The sequence below is a fragment of the Mixophyes fleayi genome, chromosome 6, assembly GCF_038048845.1.
Source record: "Mixophyes fleayi isolate aMixFle1 chromosome 6, aMixFle1.hap1, whole genome shotgun sequence".
NCBI classification, from domain to species: domain Eukaryota; kingdom Metazoa; phylum Chordata; class Amphibia; order Anura; family Limnodynastidae; genus Mixophyes; species Mixophyes fleayi.
The window spans coordinates 60,080,147-60,101,299 of record NC_134407.1 but is presented as its reverse complement, the minus strand read 5'-3'; the positions used below and the strand labels follow the sequence as shown (position 1 = coordinate 60,101,299).

Sequence of the window (21,153 nt, the reverse complement as noted above, 5' to 3'; positions counted from 1 at the left end):
ACAGCCTGTACCCACGTTATGTTCATTAAAACATGCTATATTCCCACCACTACCAAATACACCAGGTTTCCAGCATCTCTACCTACTTGGCACAATGCTCTGTAACGTTGCACTACATTAGAGGCAGGACTCTCACTTTTACACAGAAACCCTTGGTATGACATTGCCACTACTTACAGCAAATCTAGTAACAGCAGCATAGGAGGTACAAACACTAAGGGCCTGGGCTGGTGCACACAATATCCTTCCCGTGCAGCAGAATCTGGAGGCATAGTATATGTGTGAGGGTATGCATTAGGACCTGTCATAATGATAACCGAGATTTATCTAACACTCACGTGGCACTTGATTCTCCATACTGGCCACAATATGAAACAAAGGGCCTGCATAAAAGGTGCAAATTTGTACCTGGCCAAACCATGTGATGCAATGTAGAGAAAATACTGCCTGCTTTTGCATATAATACTGGGCAGGTTTGTTATTATACTGCAATTTAGAGTTCATACTAAACTGCTATCAAATATGTTAGTGGGTTATTTCCCCTTCACAGCATGCTGCGTCTCAATTTCCTGTGAAAGTGGTCTTAAAAAAAAATCTGTATAGTAAATTTGCAAGAAACCCCAGTAGTGACCTTGTAAATTAGTCATTTAAAAGAAAGATTTTGTTTTGAGCATGTATTTAAGGTATAAAGCTGTACCACTGCCCATAATGCATTCACACATGGAGCCAGCTCCAAGGGATCACATTAATTAGGTGAATGTAATTGGCGCCTTAAGGACATTCTTGGTATAAAGTTTTTGTTTTTGCTTCATACTAATTAAGGGTCTGAATCTAGGCTGTCACGGGTTTCTGTTATTAAATGATAGAGAGTACTTAAATATTACCTACAGCATGGTTGGCAGTTGTAGTTCAACAGCTGGAGGACTACATTCTGCCAACCCAGGATTACAAACTTCACTAGTATCAGACAATAGATGTAATCATTAGGCACTGAAATGTAATATCTGATGTGTTTTATGTTCCTTTTATGTGATGTGGCTTCTATGTTCTTTTCAGTACATTCACCATCGTTTAATACACCTTACCCCAGCGGACTACGACGACTTTGTAAATGCCATCCGCAGCGCCAGGAGTGCGTTCTGCCTAACCCCTTTAGGAGCCATGCAGTTCAATGACATTCTGCAGAATTTGAAGAGGGGTAAACAGACCAAGGAGCTGTGGCAGAGGGTATCCCTGGAAATGGCTACATACTCACCTTGACCGTAGAAGAGCCAGAGACAGAGATGATTTTATTTGTGGTTGATAGGCCTTTCCGCGTGTGTAGCATAAGACACAACTTCCACCTGTAGTGGCTGGGCTGAACATTAGGCGAAAACACCACTGCAGTCGGCTGTAGATGGCTTCTCCACAATCGTGGAAATAAAGAACCAGCTCTGGAATGTTTTGGATCTAACTGAAGTGAAGAAATACATTGATCTGGTTGCAACTGTATGAACTATGTGTACAAGTCTGTTTTTGTTTTTTTTTTAAATATATACTTTTTATTTTAGTTAATACATTACAAATCACAGGTTTTATGTGTCATTCCTTGTATTACAATACACTTCCTGGCTTTGATGGTATCGGCTGGGACTTTTGAACAGTCTGCTTATTCATAGGTTTACGCTGCAATGTGTGCGCTTGTTTGTCTTCATCATGTGCTGTCTTGTGTAAAATATTTATTTTATATTTTTGTGCACTTGCTCCTGTATTAATTCACACTTTATTTTGTGAGGCTTGTCCCTCCACCCACACATTTATAATACTCAAATTAAAATGATCCTCCGCCTACCCAATTTTCTCAAAGAAACTTTTGGGGGCATATTCAATTCGGATCCGCAGTAACGCAGAAAATGCGCACTACTGCCGGTAATACGGTACCGCAATAACGCGGATTTTCGTACACAGCCCTATGGGCTGCGAACGAAAATCCACGTTATTGCGGTACCGCGGATTAGGTTCGCGGCCGTTCCGGCGCGATCCGAATTGAATATGCCCTCTGGAGCTTAAAGTTCTGTCCATGTTTTTTAATGTTGGACTGGTATTTTAATTCTCAAAGTAAATGGGTTAAAGTAATTTACCAACAGGGATTTTCAAGGTTCATCGGTGTCTGGTATCACCTGAATGCAGAATCTCAACCTTCGTTTTTTTTTCCTGTTAAGTTGTTCTTTGCAGTCTTATTTTTGTTTCCTAATTAAAAGGAAAAATGTTCTTTACACTTTTTTTTTTCTCCCCCGTTCGATGAATATCACCCTCTAAGTTAAATGTGTCCATATTCACCTGTTAGGTCCTCAGTTGTAGACACAGATTTATCAACTGCTGCTAGTCACATAGTATTTCTGGTATTCTACATGTAATTAGGAAAGGCTTAGTGGTGGTTGGATATGAAAGAAGATATTTGAATTGAAAATGTTTTAAGTATGAGGTAGCTTTCTCCCCCCCCCCCCCCCCCCCCCCCCGTTTGTAGTTGTATATACCATAAATGTCAATCCCAATGAATAAGCTCCTTTGAAACCCTCATGTATTTAAGTGCACAGAAGCAGTTTTGGAACCAGACCTATCACTAACAATCTAGTTACAGAACATAGTGAAGATTTTAAAGTGGAACTGTCACAGACAAGATAGTGGAGATGGTTAGTTAATGGTTTGCATTAGTATGTAGCCAATTATGCTAGGAACCAGTGACATCATTGAGGCACTGCCTAAGTAATGCAGTACTGATCCACATTCTAATGAAGACTAGTTAGTCTATTTTGGTGTACTCAATATAGCATTGGGGGCAGATCCCTTGTCAGGGAAAGGAAGGTTAACTGTGACACTAAGGACATGGGAAATTGTTTTATTGAAAGAGCGTTTTATTTTACTCTAGTTATTTGTAAACTAGTGCTCATCACACTACATTGATGTCCTTTTCTGTGAAGACTACCTCTTGCTCCCCGTATGCACACTATAACTAATGGCTTCCATATTTGGGGGGAAAAAGCCACACCTTTATCACATATATGCTACTTAAAATGAATTGAAAACAGTTATACTAACTTGAGTCTACTAATGAGGAGTTTAGATTATTTGAATACTTGTAAAATAAGCAAGGGCCCCCTACTTATGTAGTTTGAGGATTACACAGTACTGGTGATAGGAAGGAGAAGGGGAGGTGTGGTAGGTTTGTATGACAGGGACACTGGATCCCTGTTTTGGGAATACATCAAGATGGCTTCAGTACTATATTCATACCAACTGTAGCTGCTAGTTTTGAAGGTTAGAAGTGGTGTCTGATTAGGACCTGGGTACATTGAATAATAAAAAAAAAAAAACATTCTCTTGTGGTTACAGCATGTAAACAGCCAGCTACAGGTAGAAAACACCTCATACCATTGAGTAGACAGAGGATGTGTGCATGTCTACAGTCATGCGCAAGTGTCACATATTGGACTGCAATCCGATAGCCAGCAACCAAACATACATCCTCACTGGCCCAGGTCTAGTGTTGGGAAGTAAACTGTAGCTGTGAAAATGTGCACTATATTTTCAAAAGTACACTTCTTGTGTACATACCTTTCATAAACATCTATTCCTGGTATTACCCGCCCTTGAGATGATTAGTGTGTGTGGTGGGTGGGGAGAGGGGTGTTTAGAAGCAAACATTGACTTACCTTCAATTGTGAAAATGAAAATAATCTTAAACATGCACCTGTTAATAGTAATAAAGTTGTAGTGGGTAGGAGTAGTGGTTTCTATTTTATTTTGTCTCTATGTTGTGTGAATATAAATAAACTCCAACTTTTTCAATTTATTAATTAGAATAAATAGTAATTTTTGTGTACGATGTTACTTGTCTTTAGTATATTGCTCTTCGTTAGCAGCCAGTAAGGAAGGGTGTAGCAGCATTCATGCATTTTCCAATATGTGTAAAACTTCACACTATCCTTGAAGTCTTAAAGGGAAAACTACCATCCTATTCGATTTTACCCAATCAGTAGAATGGAGGCTTCACATCACTTCCTGTAGCGAGAATTTTCATAGTTTCAATACTGATCATAGAATAAGTTTCCCCTTATATAAACTCCCCAATTGTCAACAAATGCATTTGTGAATCTTGCTAGTAGCTCGGTACTGCCTCAGTGATGTCACTGGCTCCTCATGAACCTTGGTTGCAACATCATGGCTGACTCCATCGCATGTCGGCAGAAGATACTTTAAGTGTTTGACACTTACCACTCCTGGTGTACGAAGATAAAACCACCAGCTATTCTTGCCGCTGAAAAGAAAACGGTCGCAGCCTAAGCCTCCCATGTTTGGTTGTTCTTACACCACAACAACACTACTGGTTATCTGTAACTATGTTATACTCACATGATTTGCTAATTGAGAACAACCATTACCGATTTCATAATAGAAATATACAATTATGCAAATAAACACACAATATTTATAAATGTTTGATGTAGACTTTACAATACAGATCTGTGGTGTGCAATGAAGACCACAAGCAAAACATTTAGTGAATCCACGAATGCTACTTCTAGCTTTTATTTAGATGTGTTCAGCTGCGAGAGCCAAAAATTTCTCCATTATCATCATTCAATGTGAATGACACAATACATGAGGGTCCAGTGCAGTAGGGGACAGAGGGTTTGTTGACAAAATACCAAATGTATCTTTTTTTTCCCTTGTGTTTAAGCTTTTGGTTGCACAATTTGTAACCCGCTGAAAAAAAAAAGGTACATGGTATAAAATACTATATTGCATACTATATACATTTCAACATACAAGAGTAAATGGACCATCTTTACAAAATACACAATAGCTACAGCTTAACTTAGGAAGCTTGTGTAAAAATGCCCCTTATCTGTCCACGCTCCCTCCCCTCACATTCTGTTAAGACGACAAAATATTGTGTAGAGCGGAACCTTAAAATACAGAGTATCGCTGTGGAATGACATACAATTAAAAACCCATTTGAGAAGAAAAGGATAAAAGTCCTAAATCCTAATTTCCACATGGGAAGGGTCATCCCTCAGAATTAACAAGTGACCAGAGTGCAGTCTGCACTGCATTTAATTCATCTCCACTCGTAGAAGCCATACCTGACCAACCTCTATAAGACTACATGGAATGTTAGCAGTAAAACCTAGATCTGCAGCCAATCTTCAACATTACATAGAGTCCATGGGATTAAACTTCAGAATTTACACTACCCTCCAGTGTTCAATTGCTGCAATTACAGGAGGAAGATTACACAGCCTGTTCTTAAAGTCAGTGTTCAACAAGGGGCCTCCCCACTGAATATGGCACAGCTTTCTTCTGTGCCTCACCAAATGGTAAGGCATGCTAGGAATTGTGGTTGAAGCCTCACTTTGCTTGCCCCCTTGGCTAAATGTACAATGATATCTGCACCATTCTCCTACTGGTTGAGTAGTACACAACTAAAAATGTACATGTAATTTATGGAGTAAATACTGAAATCCATAGCTCCTATTTATTGTCAAGTCACATAAGTGTGAAAATATTTAAACAGAAAAAAAAAACAAAACCTTTTAGATATACAGCTAGCGGACAGTAGAGACCTATAGGAGAGATGGCATTCTCACTCCATTCAGATGTGTGAACAGTTAGTTTCTCCATTAACTGCAACTCTAAAGGGGAATATGGGCCAAGTCTCCTGGTACACAGCAACACTGTGGACATGGAGCCACTTCAACCTATGTTATTTTTACAACAAAATTAGCATGCCAAGAAAATCCATGTCCACAGCCAGTGAGCAATACGCAGAAGGGGAAATGTGAGTATAGAAGGCGGCTTGATTGTACGTTTCAGTTGGAAGTAGCAGCTACATAGACTTCCCATACATGTAATTAATGTTGCTCTCAAGACAAATACTGAGTAGGCTGGAATATTTAAACCCAACCATGGCCTTTTCAAATTGCAGAAATATACAGTGATTGTATAGAGAAGAGACAAATAAGCAGTTTCTAGGCCTGTTCATACGTACATCCATACATATGAAGGAGAGAAAGAAAGAAAAAAACGGTCCCAGTGCTAAAAATAGACTTAAATTATTTTTTCCACAGCTTGATAGTAACCTTTTACCCAGGAGAACATGCAACAAATGCAAGTTCCCTGGCTCCAAGGTGTGAACGTTAGAGGGGAATCCTTGAATGAAAAAGCAAAACCACATGCCTCAAACTCATTAAGAGATTCATGAAAGCCCCTCATTCCTTAAATCACCTGAATAGGGTTTTTTTTTGTGCGATTTCAATTATTGGTACCCAAGATCCTATGTAACAAATGATAACACTTTTGGACAGGAGGAGCATTTCTATCCATGTCTCCTCCTGTCTCCTAGTTCCAAGAGGTTTAGTCATGGTCAAATGGTGATCATTGCAGTACAAGAGGTCCATATTCCACAGCAATGAAACATTAGTCTATCTGCTCCTACAAGGAACGATGAACAGTCGTAGTGCTGATAATCGCCACATACAAAGGAAATTGTCACCAGTCTGGCATAATGTGTTATATCTGTTCACTCCTCCCATGTGGAGACCAAGCTCAGCTCCTGCTGGAGTTCTGCAGGTCTTCCCGTAGCCATGTTGGCAGAGGTTGTCCCAATCTGTTCAGAAGCTTCGAGAGTTCAATGTTGTTTTCCCGATAAAAGTCTGCAAGATGACTCCGGGACTATAAAGAGAAGAGGGGAAGATAAGAATGTTTTGGTTTTTTTGATCGGACAAAGCTTGAATGTGCAGTATGCATTCCACATACAGAGAGTGTGTAACGTGTTTCCATGGGCACACAGACGTTGGGTGGCTGGATTCTAGATTCATCTGTAGCTGGGATAGGAGTGGTGTGGTCATTGCCAATATAAAACAGGACAACAAACCCATCCACATTTACGAAACACAATTCTCCCATCAAATAAATAATGGAAACTGCTCCTTTCCAGCCATAGACAACATTTTTTTTTTTTTAATTTCCTTTTAGAAATAGTTACTTTGTGCAATCACATATTTTAACATTAAACTTAGGGTTTGATGAATATTCAAAAGATGGATAATTCACCAATCGGTCAAAGCTACAGTCACAAGCGTGTAATAACCTTCCAACCTTCTGAGAAGGAGGACGTTTGATGCCAGATTCCAGCACTAACTCTGAACACCCTACGCTTACCAGGAAGATCAGTCAATGCAGCGTTATTAGCTGCGTGTACCGAACTCACCGAAGACTCCATTTCTGGGTATTTACGGCCCTTGCTCTTTCCAAGGCATTTAGTCTTCCCATTATCCACCACTTGACACCAAAATCCTTTTGCTTCATCAAACCTAAGTAAACACAACATAAGGGTTAGTGTGATTGAAGTCTGCGGGTAGTCATCACACACACACTCTATGCAACCTTACATGCTCATGTGAAGCAATACAATTAGACAGGGATATTGACACTATTGATCACGAGAGTTGGTTTATCTTTTATCTAGATACAACTATAAAAGGTTGTAGCCGACGTGCCTTGTGCGCTCTCTGTAGGCACTGAAAACAAACTGCCATTGCTATGTCTGTGGCACTTGTGGTCACTCTGGTCTCTCGTTAGCAGGCAGTTTCAGGTATTCGGAAATGGTCCCCATCATAATGTGGGCAGAACACTTAAGTGGGTCAGCTATTTTTTCTTTATATGCACCATCCAGCTGGGATGTGGAGAATCTATGACATTACAATACTAAGTTACAGGAAAGTATGCTGTACAACATCTCCTTGTTAGTAGCTCTCTTATAAGAGCAAGTATTTGTCATTTTTTTTTTCTTCAAAGCATTCTCCTTAAAAGTTTTCCAAGTTAATAGACAGGCCTGTCCACTCGTGTGACACTACTCATTGTTCTATGGTCTGTCAATATAGACCATTTTGACAGTCGGTGAAAGCAAATGCCCAAACATGAATATTTATTGTTTTGGGGGGGGAAGAGATTGCTTTACTGCGGCACGGGGGTTATTTATTAATTCACAGTGGATGATTGAAATGTGGAGACTAAGTAATGTGCTAATTCAACCATTCTGCTACATGAAATAGGCAGCAGTTTCTGATTATTTCCTCTTTTATGGAGTCTGTAACAGGAATGGACAGTCACATTTTGTACTGCACAAGATACAGTAAAATACAGCCAGATCAATTTACTGCGCCTAGAAGCAGATAATGAGTCTTATATACTGACAAGGTGCAAAAAGCAAGAATGTGATGTAACCTATGGCATCCAAATAGTGACCTCATGCATTATGACCAATAAAAACCAATGTCTGATTGCTTTGGTTTGCAGCACATATTCTACTTGCAATGATTTAATAAATAAGGTTGATGCAGTTGCTTTTGTACATGGCTACATTCATTTAAATTATATAATTTTATTTAAAACTGGATTTATGAATAATTCATATAGGAGGAGTGCTAATGCCACAGTATTCCAGAATCACATTTACTATAGCCTCACTAACTCTGGTAGTGGCAAGAAATCACAGACATTCTCCCATCATAACATTGCCCCTGTAATATGCAGCCCTGTCCTCACCAACATTACCACAGAAGTTGACAGGTCATTGTCTCCCACATGATCAGCACTCATCTCCTGCAGCTGTCAATAGTCCAGTGGCTGGGTACACACTACAGTGTTTTCAGCTGATTATCAGGTCAATTAGACGATAAACAACCGTTCAGCCCGATATCAAAGTAGTGTGTACCCTGGAACAATGAACGATTATCGTTCCAAAGCACATGAAATTGTTGATCGAAATTTTTAAACTGACTTCTGCAGTGTGTATACACTCACGATCAGGCTCTCCATAGAGTTTACAGACTCATGATCTTTTCAGCCAATGGTTATGACAGATGAAGAGCACAGATCTGAGGGTAAACCTTGTAAAACATGTAGTGTACACATGAATCGGCACGCTGATCGGGACTTTTTTTTTTTTTCTATCAGTCGCTGGTAAAAATCGTTCTAGATAACACATCGGGAGAAAATTTCTGTAGTGTGTACCCTGACTTGACATACGGTTCCAGCAGAATATAGAACACAATAAGATGCTCAAAGCGCACCCAAGTTATGTGAACAATAATCTCATACAGAAGCATCAAACATGCTGAATATTGGGGGACTACAACTCCATACTTGGCCAACCAAAGTCTGATCCCGACAGTTCTTACTCACCCCTATGGCACTGTATAAGGTAAACAATGCAGCAACGTGATATACTTTGCAGAGTCACACACAGCAGACTTACTTGAGGGCTTGTGTGTAATTGAAATGTGGCGTTACTCCCAAGAACTTCTGGATGTTATCCATGGCAGCAGCAGGGTTGTTCCTTAGTTCTTGTCCATCAACTATGTGAAGCTAGTTAACAAATATTGAAGAAAAAAAAAAAAATTCAGCTTGGAAAATGTAAAAGGCTGTACACATGTACACAAGTACACGGATCCATCATAAATGCACACCAAAAGACATGGCTACCTCTACAAAACACACGTGACTGCTTATAAACCGGCGAGGGTTCTCCCGTCATCCCTTCAGTGTTTAATGCAGGTTACTTCAGATATAAACATTCAGCTTTGTGCCTTTACACTTAACCTTTTCTGTGCCATGGACCCCTCTTGCAGCCTATATACCCCTTCTCATAGCATGTGCGCCAAATATGACATGAAAAGATCTATGATTTCTATTTGTGACAGTAACAGGTGCTGCAAATATTACTCCGGTCTGATGCCTACATTCATAATTGAAGCAAGTGCTAACATTCAATCAGAGGTTAGTCAAAATAAAGAGGTATTTTTTTTTTTTTATCCCATCCAAGTTTACAGATCCCAAAGACATCCATAGAACCCATCTTTACACGGACACTGTCCTCCTCTGTGACATCTCCTTACATTGCTCATATAGATTTCATGTCTGGATTAACCCAGTACACCGCAATCTTAATAGTTACATAACTCTGTCCCTACGAATGGGCTTCATCTCAGTAACAGAACACAAGCAGACAAGTAATGGTCTGCTACACTCACCTGGCTCGGTGGGTAGAAGGTCAGCCACCTCTCCAGGTGCGTGGCATACCATCCTGGTACCAGGCAGCGGCCCTGAAGGTTTCTCAGCTCTGGTGGAGCACGTGAACCAGCAGTAATCACTTGAGCAAAGGTGTAGTTCATAGCCACTGGATCACTGTGTGCTCGCTGATGCTGACCAGAAAGAGAACAACATTTATTCCCCATTGGAAAGAATAATAGAACTTTGTTTCTTATGACGCCACAAATTGTTAAAGTACACCTATCCCCAACAAGAGGGCCACAGATGTTAACAGAATGAGATTTAAAGTTAAAAAATTATTAAATGTAGAAATCAGTAATTGTCTTAAACCCAGTCTCCTGCCTATTGACTTTGCTAAGTCTTACAGTCTAATTCTGGCCACACATTGTAATAATTGCGTCCAATAACAAGCAATGGCCAGAAAATTTCCTTGATTATCGACAAACCAGATTAGATCATCATCAGACATGTGGACAAATGCAGTTGGAAGATGACCGTACACAGGCCGTGGCGTCATCTTTTATTAACAGACCCCACTAGTGCCAGAAACGGAGCAGCCAAGTCAGCGGCTGAACTCAATGCTGCAGGTTGTGCAGTGGCTACAAGGCCGTGAGGTGAGGTGGTGCCCATAGCTGCTGGCACATCTTACAACGGCAGTTCCACTGAAGTCTGATCAAGTAACATCACATGAAACAAGTAGAAAAATACTGTTTAATTCTGTCCTTTCAATTTGAAATGCGATCACTTTAAATCTCTTTACATGGATGACCAACAGACTTGTGTATTTATTTATTGAAGCAGCACCTGAAATACCATGCCTGGCCTTCTGAGCGGTCCTTATTATATCACATGAGACAAAGACCATACAAAATGCAAAAGGGAAAAAAATGATTTTCATTTACTTTCCATGCCCCTTAACAGCACTGACTAGTGACTAGTACACACCTTTCACACAAACACAACCACCCAGAAATGCATTTCTTTTTCTGTGCTTTCAGCAAAAGTGAGTGGGAAGTGTTAAATCAATAAGGAAGATTAGATGAAACCTCTGCAGACTATTTCAGGTTACTGCTGTGGTGGGTTTAGTACTAATGGGCTTCTCTACAGCAACCACAAACATCGGCCATCCAGGCTAATGATGACAGCAAGTGTTACCTGCACCCAATGCCACTAAATTATTAACTTTTATAGACCTTTCCACTAAACTCAATTTAAACCTATGAATATCACACCTTTGGGTTACAGAATCAGAAAATTGTATCTGCAAATGTCATTGACCAACATCAGACACAGAAGTGCTGCTTTAGTAATCATCCCCCTCCTGTATCTTTTTTTCCCTTTTTGTGCTTAAAGAAGTTAGTAAAACAGAAATCCTGTTGTATATTACGGACGTTGGTTTGTAATGCATCACAGCGCATTCCATAAAACAGATATATGGGGTAGACTGCTCATTGCATACTTCTCCCTACACGCCCGGACATTCCACCTTTACACAGTGTCAGGAAAACTCTGAAGCCGCAACATGTCTATATTTAGTTGTTATTCCAATCAACAGACTTTCATGCAGCCAATATCTTAAGGTCTTTTGTTCCAATTCTCACATTACACATTATAGCAATCCCCAACAGGACGCTCTGTATTTCTGATGAGCACTTGAATGTAGGGTCTGCTCACCATTTACTATTTGTGAAGTACTAAATAAAATGTTCGTGCTTCATAATTTCTGAATAATAAAAGGAAATATCCAATTCACATCTCCACTGGATTCTTCCTTTGCATTATATTTATATTTGGTAACACTAGTGCTATCAAGTACTATGGATGTCATTTACCTGGTACCAGGAATAAGCACGATCAGCAGGGTTAATCAAGATGACAATAATTTTGGCTCTGGGCAGGAGAGCTGCCGAACGTTTCGGTACCACTTCGGTGTCAAAATAGTTGGCACTTTTCTCAAACATGAAGTCTGTGCTGGCATTGGAAGGCATGGGGAAGAAATCCATGTACCTGGAAGAGATGGGAGAAACATCACATGAAACATGGAGTCATTTGGTCATTAAATGAAACAAAACATACGTATTGGATTACAAACAATTACCAGTCGATGCCTTTGTGGTAGTTCACTCCATTAAAAAACTGGATTTCTTCAAAAGTGACCGGGCTCTGAAAATTGCTGGTGACTGCCGGATGCATGCCGAGATAGGAGTATAGCGCAGTTGTGCCTGGAAGATGATTAAAGCAAATTACAATGAGAGGGGATCATTAATCTCATGTGTATGTTACATGGAAGCTGGTAATACATTTACCTGTCTTTTGGGGTCCAACAACAAGGAACTTGGGCAGTCTGTCACAGGTCTTCTCCTTAGACCAGATGTCTTTATGCCTCTTGTCATCGCATGGGTTCTAGGGGAGACAACACGTCTGTGAGCCCTTCCTTGTGTTTAAATGTCACATTAAATTCTCTGTAGTAACAGAAATCAATTTTATGCAGCAATGTCCACTTGGAGTCAAGTCTCCTGGGTCGCTCTATTTCATGATACATCTGTATTGACAATTGTAAGGGGCATTGTAATCTCATTGTGGTCTACAGCTGATGTTTTATATTACCTCCAAAAGCACTCTACCTTTTTAATACAATTTTATAGAAGAGCTCTCTTTACATATAGGGGGGTATTCAATTGTTAGCGAGATCCCGGAAAACGAGCGCTCTAAAAATATCAGCGTTAATACGGTAATTACTCGCTGAATTTCATCTCGCAGTGAAATTCAGCGAGTAAACTACCGTATTAACGGTATTTACACGCATATTACCGTATTGACGCTAATATTTTTTGAGCGCTCGTTTTTCCGGGGATCTCGCTAACAATTGAATACCCCCCATAATGTATGCTTAAATGGATCGAACATTTTGAAGAAAAAAAAAAAAAAGTAATTTGGGGAAATATAATATTTGCTCAGAAAGAAAATGTATTTGGATATAACCTTCTCTAAGACTATTTACCAGCATTACTTTTCAAAATAAAAAATATAATTTAACAAAACAGTAAATTGTATATCGTATTTCCGGAGTTTGAAAACCACTCAAAACAACAATCTAGTTTCCTGCCGCACTAAATTTACACGATAAGAATGGAGTCAAGTAATAGACAGCCTTTCAATAGCTATCACTCCAAAATGCACTTATTTTTTGTAAATTCCATGTCAAAATTACTACATTTTTGTTAATTTTTATAAACCAATCGATGATGTTCAGTAAAGAACATACTGCACAGTATTTATTTCATTCAATAAAGTTTGACCACTGTTTGTTAGAAGTTTTAATAGTAGCCATGAAAAGTTTTTGGAGGGGCCAAATGTAATGAATTCTTCGGTAGAAAGCAATTACATACAATATTTATTTTTACATGTCATGTAACTATGTGATCGTTTCATGCTGTCACATGTTATCTAATTTAACAGATTACAATAGCTGGATACAAAAGAGGGTGGGCGCCAAGTGTTATTATGGCAAAAGAATACAACAGTTTGTTTGTAGCTAAACAGTTGACATTAATGGACAGTGGTATAATTGTGATTCATGCAAAGTTCGATTTTTAAATGTCACCTGGTGGTAGAAAAGCGGTAATGCAGATAAAGAAAAGGGAACATCTCACTAACAGGATGCAATATGTATCCTTAAAGAGTGAATGCACATTGCATGGATGAATGATGTTGTGCAATATATTTTTTCACATTTGGACCTATACTTCTAGTCTATGTATAAAGCTTTATCTCTAGACTACAAATAGGAGGATTCCGGCTTTAATAAAATGTGTGCAGCGGAAAAGACCTGAATGGCAGCCATCATTACTCTTTACTACATGTATGCATGATTTAAATTGAGGGGGGGGGGGATGATGTTACAAATAAAGACACACCCACTGTACTGCATAACCAAACCTATGCCATAGATACCTTGTCACACTCACATGTAACCACTGCTAAAAAATTTGTTCACCAGAAAAATAAATAGAGGGAACATTGGTTTAAACTTGCTCACTCCCAGTTGACTGTACATATTCGAATGAACAACGACCTTTATCCGCCACTATATAACATGCTCCATACATACAGAGATTCAATGGGTTTTGCAGAACAAACATAAGCAGGGCTATAGCAATGAAGTATTTCAGTAACTTAGTGTTCCACATTCTCTTGTATACAGAATTGTTACTGGAAGGTGTTCAATAACGATGACCTTTGGAATGAAGCAGATACAGCTTGGTCTATAAAACAGGAGTGTCATAATGGTTACATACCAAGAGTGTTAAGCTGGGCACATACCAAGGCAGAAGAAGTGTTAAGCTACAGGTTTTTCGCACGATTTGCACAATAATGACTGTTAGGTTCAATATTGCATTAATGTGTGTGCTCCACCAATCGTGTTTTATCAGACCAAAGAACATCGTATCGTTTCATTTGATTTTATAACCAGACTAAAATTCTCTAAAACGATGGAACAATGTTGTTCCAATTCTGCAGTGTGTAGAGTCACAATCTTTTCAGCAGATGGTTATGACAGATGGGGAACACAGATCTGAAGGTAGATTGTGTAAAATAGTGCAACTGTGTACACGTGAATCAGCATCCTGATTTTAGTTGGTAAAATCATTACAGATGTCACATCATCTGTAGTGTGTACCCAGCTTTACATGATCAGTAAATGCACTTACCTGCCACAGAGGGTTCTTCTCTTGCGGGAAGATCTCAAAGTATTTCTTTGCTAGCTGGACAGGTGGAAGAGTCTGAAGTCGGAGGTTGGTCCAGCACTGCACAAACTTCACCAGGCTTTCAAATGTGTAAAGCCCCAGGCGGTCATTGCCGTAGTTAGAGAGATGTGTCATGAAGATGCTGATCTGTAACAGACGCACACAGGAATTGCCATCTAGGTTAACTCTCCTAAGTAAAGCGCTTGGCTGTATAAACACTTATCTATTATTAATGCATCTTGCAAGAAGATAAAAGATGGTATATAGGGCGAGGTGGTGCAGATGCTGTGGGATTTGAGACATCGGTCCAATTTTCTGGTTATAATCCCCATTCACTTGATGTAGAGCAGCATTTTTTTACATTAACATGACATTACAGAGCTAGAACCAGTGAATATTTCATGACCTCACCATGGTGCCGTACTGAATATTTCAGTGGAGAGAGAGAGAGGGGAAGGCTGCGTTCTGCTCTACTTGTGCATCCACTGCAGATCACAAAGTCATTCCCTACTAGACCACTGCTTTCAAACACACACACACATATACATATATATACATATATACATATATATATATACATATATATATATACACATATATATACATATATATATACATATATATATATATATATATATATATATATATATATATATATATATATATATATATATATATATATATATATACACATATATACATACATATATATATATATATATATATATATATATATACACACACACACATACATATATATGTGTGTGTGTATGTGTATATATATATATATATATATATATATATATATATATATATATATATATATATATATATATATATATATACATACACACACACACACACACACACACACAACATATATCTCAACTAAAAGATCTCTAATGAACTATTGCAATTATATAAATATATAGATAAATATGGAAAGAGCCCTATTTGCATGGGTCAGATATATGCATGTCATGTTACCAGCATCGCAGTTTTCCATAAGCAGGACGCCATCTTTCCTACTCAATGATTCAAAAACGCAATGTGCAATGCAAAAGGTGCGTACAGACAACAGCTACTGCCACCCCCTAGTGTAAAGTAAGGAGAAGCAGCCCATATACCTCTGCAATACCTATCCACATGACCTGCAAACATCAGGTTTACCAAAGCTGGCTCATAACAGAAGCAAAGTCTCACTAATTACATAGGTGGGCTGGTCTTTATATGCAAAGACAAACAAGAAGAAACCATAAGAAAGGAATTAAAGAAAGCCTTCAAGGAACAAAAACATAAATAATGCCCTAAAGTAAAATATATCCCAATGAAAGTAGTGCAAAATTCATACTGGGGAAATTAAAAACAGAGGACAGGACTGATCTGCATCTTGGTGTATGTTGCAAGTTTGGTAGTAAGAGCTACAAGACATGTGTTTGTTCCATCTTACCACAGACCTCACTGGGCTTTCTATAACAATCAGTAAGTTGGTATGCAGTGAAGGGGTGAAAAGACATGGATCACACATAACCACTGCTTTCCTCTTCTCATCACGATTGCAAGCTTCATATCAACATTCTCCAGCAGTTTTCCTAGTTCACAATAACTGCAGAATGAGAATATTTTTTCAAACAGCTCTATGGGGTCAACGCTTGAGTCTCCTGTCTGGAAAACTGCAGCAAAACATTTGCACAATTTAGCTATGTAGTCGAGTCTTACAAACTTTACTTCTCTCAAGTCCATCTCTCATCTATGCTCAAGCTTCTAACCCCAAATGCCTTTTCAACATATTTAAATCTCTTCTAAACCCTCCCATCCCAAACCCTTTAACTACCATCAATGCCCAGATCTTGCTTCCTATTTTAAGGACAAGATTGATAAGATCCGACTTGAAACAGTATCATCTCCCTTAACAAGCAATCAGCTAATTTCCTTCCCAGCACCCTCCGACACCCTCTTTTCATTTTATCCAACAAATGAAGAGGAAGTTTCTACTCTCTTCCTACTCTACCTCCTGTCCTCTCAATCTCATACCATCACAAATTGGTAGGTCCCTGTCTCCTGTGCTCACTCCACCTCTAACTAAAATCTGTAATTTATCTCTACTGGCATCTTTCCATCACTATTCAAGCAAGCAGTGTATACTCCTTTTATAAAAAAAAAAAATTAGGACCTAAACACGCTCTCAAATTAAAGCCCCATCTTTTAGCTCCCATGCCCCTTTAAACATCGAGATAACTGCCTACACTCGCCTCACACGCTTCCTTTCTGCAAACATCGAGAGAACTGCCTACACTCGCCTCACACGCTTCCTTTCTGCAAACATCGAGAGAACTGCCTACACTCGCCTCACACGCTTCCTTTCTGCAAACATCGAGAGAACTGCCTACACTCGCCTCACACGCTTCCTTTCTGCAAACATCGAGAGAACTGCCTACACTCGCCTCACACGCTTCCTTTCTGCAAACATCGAGAGAACTGCCTACACTCGCCTCACACGCTTCCTTTCTGCAAACAACCTGTTGGATCCTCTTCAATCAGGCTTTCACTCTGACAACCTTGGTCAACACAGTCCTTGTGGAGTTTTGAATGATTTGAAAACTACTCTCTTCTAATTGCATTTGCAACTCTTGACCACTTTCTCCTCATACAAACACTACAAACCCTAGGTCTTCAAGATGCTGTCCTATTTTAGTTCTCATCCTACCTCTCTAATCGTTCTTTCAGTGTTAATTTCTCGGAACAACCTTCACTCTGCTTCCTTTATCAGTTGGAGTACCAAAAAGCTCAGTCCTTGATCCTCTGCTATTCGCCATCTACACTTCTCTTGGAAAACTAATAAGCTCCTTTGGATTTCAGTCTCATCTCTATGCAGATGATACACAAATGTATCTATCCTCATCTGTGTTTCCGGAGTTACTGGCTGTCTTTCTGCCATTTCATCTTGGATGTCCTCACGCCAACTCAGTCTTTCATAAACAGCTATAATAATATTCCCACCCACTAATAGAAGCTTCCTGCCTGACATTTCTATTTCTGTTGATGCTTAGGTATAAACCTTGACTGACAACTATCCTTTGTTCCCCACATCAACTCTACATCATGCTGGATACATCAAAAGAACATTTCCAGAATACGTACAGCTCTCACACAAGACACTGCAAAAAACTGATTCACGCACTCATTATCTCCCGCATCGACTACTGCAATCCCCTCCTTCCTGGTCTTTCCAAAATCAGACTCGAACCCCTACAATCTATTTTGCATGCAGCGCTTAGATTAATTATCCTTGCAAATCGTTCTTCCTCTGGTGAGCCATTCTGTCAGTCTCTACATTGGCTGACTTTTTTTTTCAATGAATCCAATATAAAATTCTTCTAACATACAAGATTACATACATACATACATACATCTCCTCACTTGTCTCAAAATACCTCCCAACTCGACACCTCCGTTCTGCACAAGATCTGCGTCTCTCTTCCACTCTCATCACATCCTCCCATTCTTGGTTACAGGACTTTCTTCAGGATGCACTCAATTTTTGGAATTCCCTCCCTTGCACAATAAGACTTTCCTCTAGCCTTCAAACCTTAAACCAGTCTCTGAAAACCCTCCTTTTCAGACATGCTTATAATATTCCTCAGCCACCCTTAATCTCCCTAGGTTACCCTATTACCACCCTATACATGGCTAACACAAGACAACATCGCTGTGTGACTGAACATACAGCCCACTAAATACTTAACCTTTGCATTCTAACTGGACAAATAAGCAATATGATGTAGCATTTACCCTTGTTTATCAAACCATTGTACCATAGATTACCGCTCTGTATGTATTACACAGTATTGTTTTATTACTGTTTGCTGAACTGTAAAGCGCTACGGAATCTGCTGGCGCTATATATCTATATACCGTATATACTCGTGTATAAGCCGAGTTTTTCAGCACATTTTTTATGCTGAAAAAGCCCCCCCCTCGGCTTATACACGAGTGAACTTAAATGTTGTCTGGTAATTCACTCGTTAATGAATGAGTTAACGAATTTAACTTAGAGCTGATGCCGGAGCAGAAACGAGCAGAAACTGACCGCTGAGTTACAGATTTCTCTTGCAATACATAGTTAATTCTATTCATGACTTGACCATATGCTATGACACTAAGATCAAGCTATATACATTGTTATAAGCAGCAGGTAAAGGATAGATATCCCCAGGCTGATTTGAGGGGGATTTAATTCAATTAATCCTATAAAGGGCTGTAATTTTTGGTGAATAAGAAATAGGGAGCATACAATATATCTAGGGATAATTATATTGGTAAGTGAGAATTCAGAGATGGCATTAATTTACTCAATCCTATCAGGGAGATAAATTTAACTATAACGGATACAGTGTTAAATATGAGGAAAGCTGTTATTTGCAACACAATGTCTGGATAATAAACACACGTTTTTTTCTCACTAATACATTTATCTATTCCCCTAGATCAAGCATTAGAAACGTTTGGGAACATCCAGTAATTTTAAACATATTTTTCGCTCATGCTCTTATTTGTTATATTCTGAATTTTAAATTAATTTGTTATTTTTAACTAATATAATAAAGGTTATACGTTTTAACTAATGACCACTATAAAATAAAAATTAACCATTTAGAGGAGAGTGACCAGTGCGTTATATTTCTGCTGCATTTCCCACCCTAGGCTTATACTCGAGTCAATAAGATTTCCCAGTTTTTTGTGGTATAATTAGGTGCCTCGGCTTATATTCGGGTCGGCTTATACTCGAGTATATACGGTATGTGTGGATGATGATATATCTATATCTATAGTGTGAGAGCAATCCCCCAGCAACATACACGTAAAAGTATACCCACCCCCATCTAAAAACAGGTAAGTAAAGGGGTGGAAGAAAGGTATTAAAATAAGGGTGTGTGAAGGAGTTTATAAGCATATGTTTACAGGAAATCTTTACAAATTACTGTACACATCACTTCATAAACTATAAACAAACACAGGGTTGTTGTAGATAATTGAAAGTGATTTCCTCCCTTATTTAAAATGATCAAATTTAGAGTTTTAATAAAAGATAAAACACAGCCCCTTCGAGTAAGCAAGGTGACTGTAACCTGATGTACTATGTGAACAGAGAGCGGCTATATGGCAAGCTGTGGAGTGGGTATACAGAGAGATATGAACTTTTAACCTCATTCCTACTACACTTCATGTCACAGGCTGAAATGGGACAAGCTGCAGTTTATTTGCTTTTAGATTGAAGCAGGATGGACTGGGATCACTGCCAAACATCACAAAAACACTCAAAATCAGGCCAAGACAGAGACGGAACACTGTACTCCAATTAGTGAGTTCTATATTCATACTACTAAATAGCAGGAATCAGATGACAGCACTGCAGCTTCAAGAGGCATCAGTCTTTTCTGCATTCATACATGTTATACACATGTAGTGTATGTTGTTAATGTAGACTGTAAGCTCTTATCAGCTGGCTTCTCATTCCTACTGTGTCTCAAAGTCTTTAACTGTTTGCTGTATCCAGAGATGCTATAAATATTGCCATTATAAATAAAAACTCAACCACCACCATAGAGTTCAGAAACCTAACAAATACTATATATCATAAATGGCAAGTATGAAACTATATACACTTGATATCTTAGCTAAGGGCCACAAGGGCCTGAGCTTTTAATTTTGGCACCTTAATATTTAAATTGCACCTGTGTCCTATACATATTGAAGGCAACTATTGTTGTGGGTGGACTGAATATTCATGAGAATACAGCCTATACATTCACTAGGAACCATGGAAATCACTATGGCATGAGGTATAAAGATGCACACAGTACTTATTCTAAAAGCAGTACATATTTGTCAAGTTCTTAATGATTACTAACCCAAAGGCTGATCCATGTGTACAAAATGATTTTCTCAAAAGAGTAAAGCCAAACAAGTATAACTGTGACAACAAGAGAACGTTATGCTCTCATTTACTGTATTTATAGAATCTGGGCATTAGTTTCTTGGATCCCCATGTGATTATATCAGACGTCTGATAGGTTCCCCGTTACAGCACCTTTTAGGCACAGGTCAGTATTCATAATGTCCCATATGAGGTTATCACATTCTTTAGTATATCAATGCAAAATTAGTAGATACAGAAGAACATTTAACATCCAGCTGCGTAACATCGCACGCATCCGGCCCTTCCTCTCCCAAGATGCCACCAAATGTCTTATTCACTCTCTGATCATCTCCCGCTTGGACTACTGCAACCTTCTCCTCACTGGCCTCC

At 38.9% G+C, this 21,153-nt stretch overlaps 2 protein-coding genes across 5 annotated transcripts in view; one reads left to right on the top strand and one right to left on the bottom strand.

Moving 5' to 3' along the window:
- Positions 1 to 2,255, top strand: part of ZSWIM8 (zinc finger SWIM-type containing 8) — a 61,868-nt gene extending 59,613 nt beyond the window's left edge. For all 3 annotated transcript variants that reach the window (XM_075216684.1, XM_075216683.1, XM_075216682.1), the window contains exon 26: positions 1,057 to 2,255. In XM_075216684.1, coding sequence (XP_075072785.1) covers positions 1,057 to 1,260 — 204 coding nt within the window. In that variant the 3' untranslated portion in view covers positions 1,261 to 2,255. The remainder of the gene's footprint in view (positions 1 to 1,056) is intronic.
- Positions 2,256 to 4,536: 2,281 nt separating this feature from the next.
- Positions 4,537 to 21,153, bottom strand: part of NDST2 (N-deacetylase and N-sulfotransferase 2) — a 95,470-nt gene continuing 78,853 nt past the window's right edge. For both annotated transcript variants that reach the window (XM_075216681.1, XM_075216680.1), the window contains 8 exons: positions 14,808 to 14,990; positions 12,402 to 12,498; positions 12,194 to 12,317; positions 11,928 to 12,102; positions 10,077 to 10,247; positions 9,302 to 9,411; positions 7,253 to 7,355; positions 4,537 to 6,714 (listed from right to left, as the gene is read on the bottom strand). In XM_075216681.1, the coding sequence (XP_075072782.1) occupies positions 6,589 to 6,714; positions 7,253 to 7,355; positions 9,302 to 9,411; positions 10,077 to 10,247; positions 11,928 to 12,102; positions 12,194 to 12,317; positions 12,402 to 12,498; positions 14,808 to 14,990 (1,089 nt within the window). In that variant the 3' untranslated portion in view covers positions 4,537 to 6,588. The remainder of the gene's footprint in view (positions 6,715 to 7,252; positions 7,356 to 9,301; positions 9,412 to 10,076; positions 10,248 to 11,927; positions 12,103 to 12,193; positions 12,318 to 12,401; positions 12,499 to 14,807; positions 14,991 to 21,153) is intronic.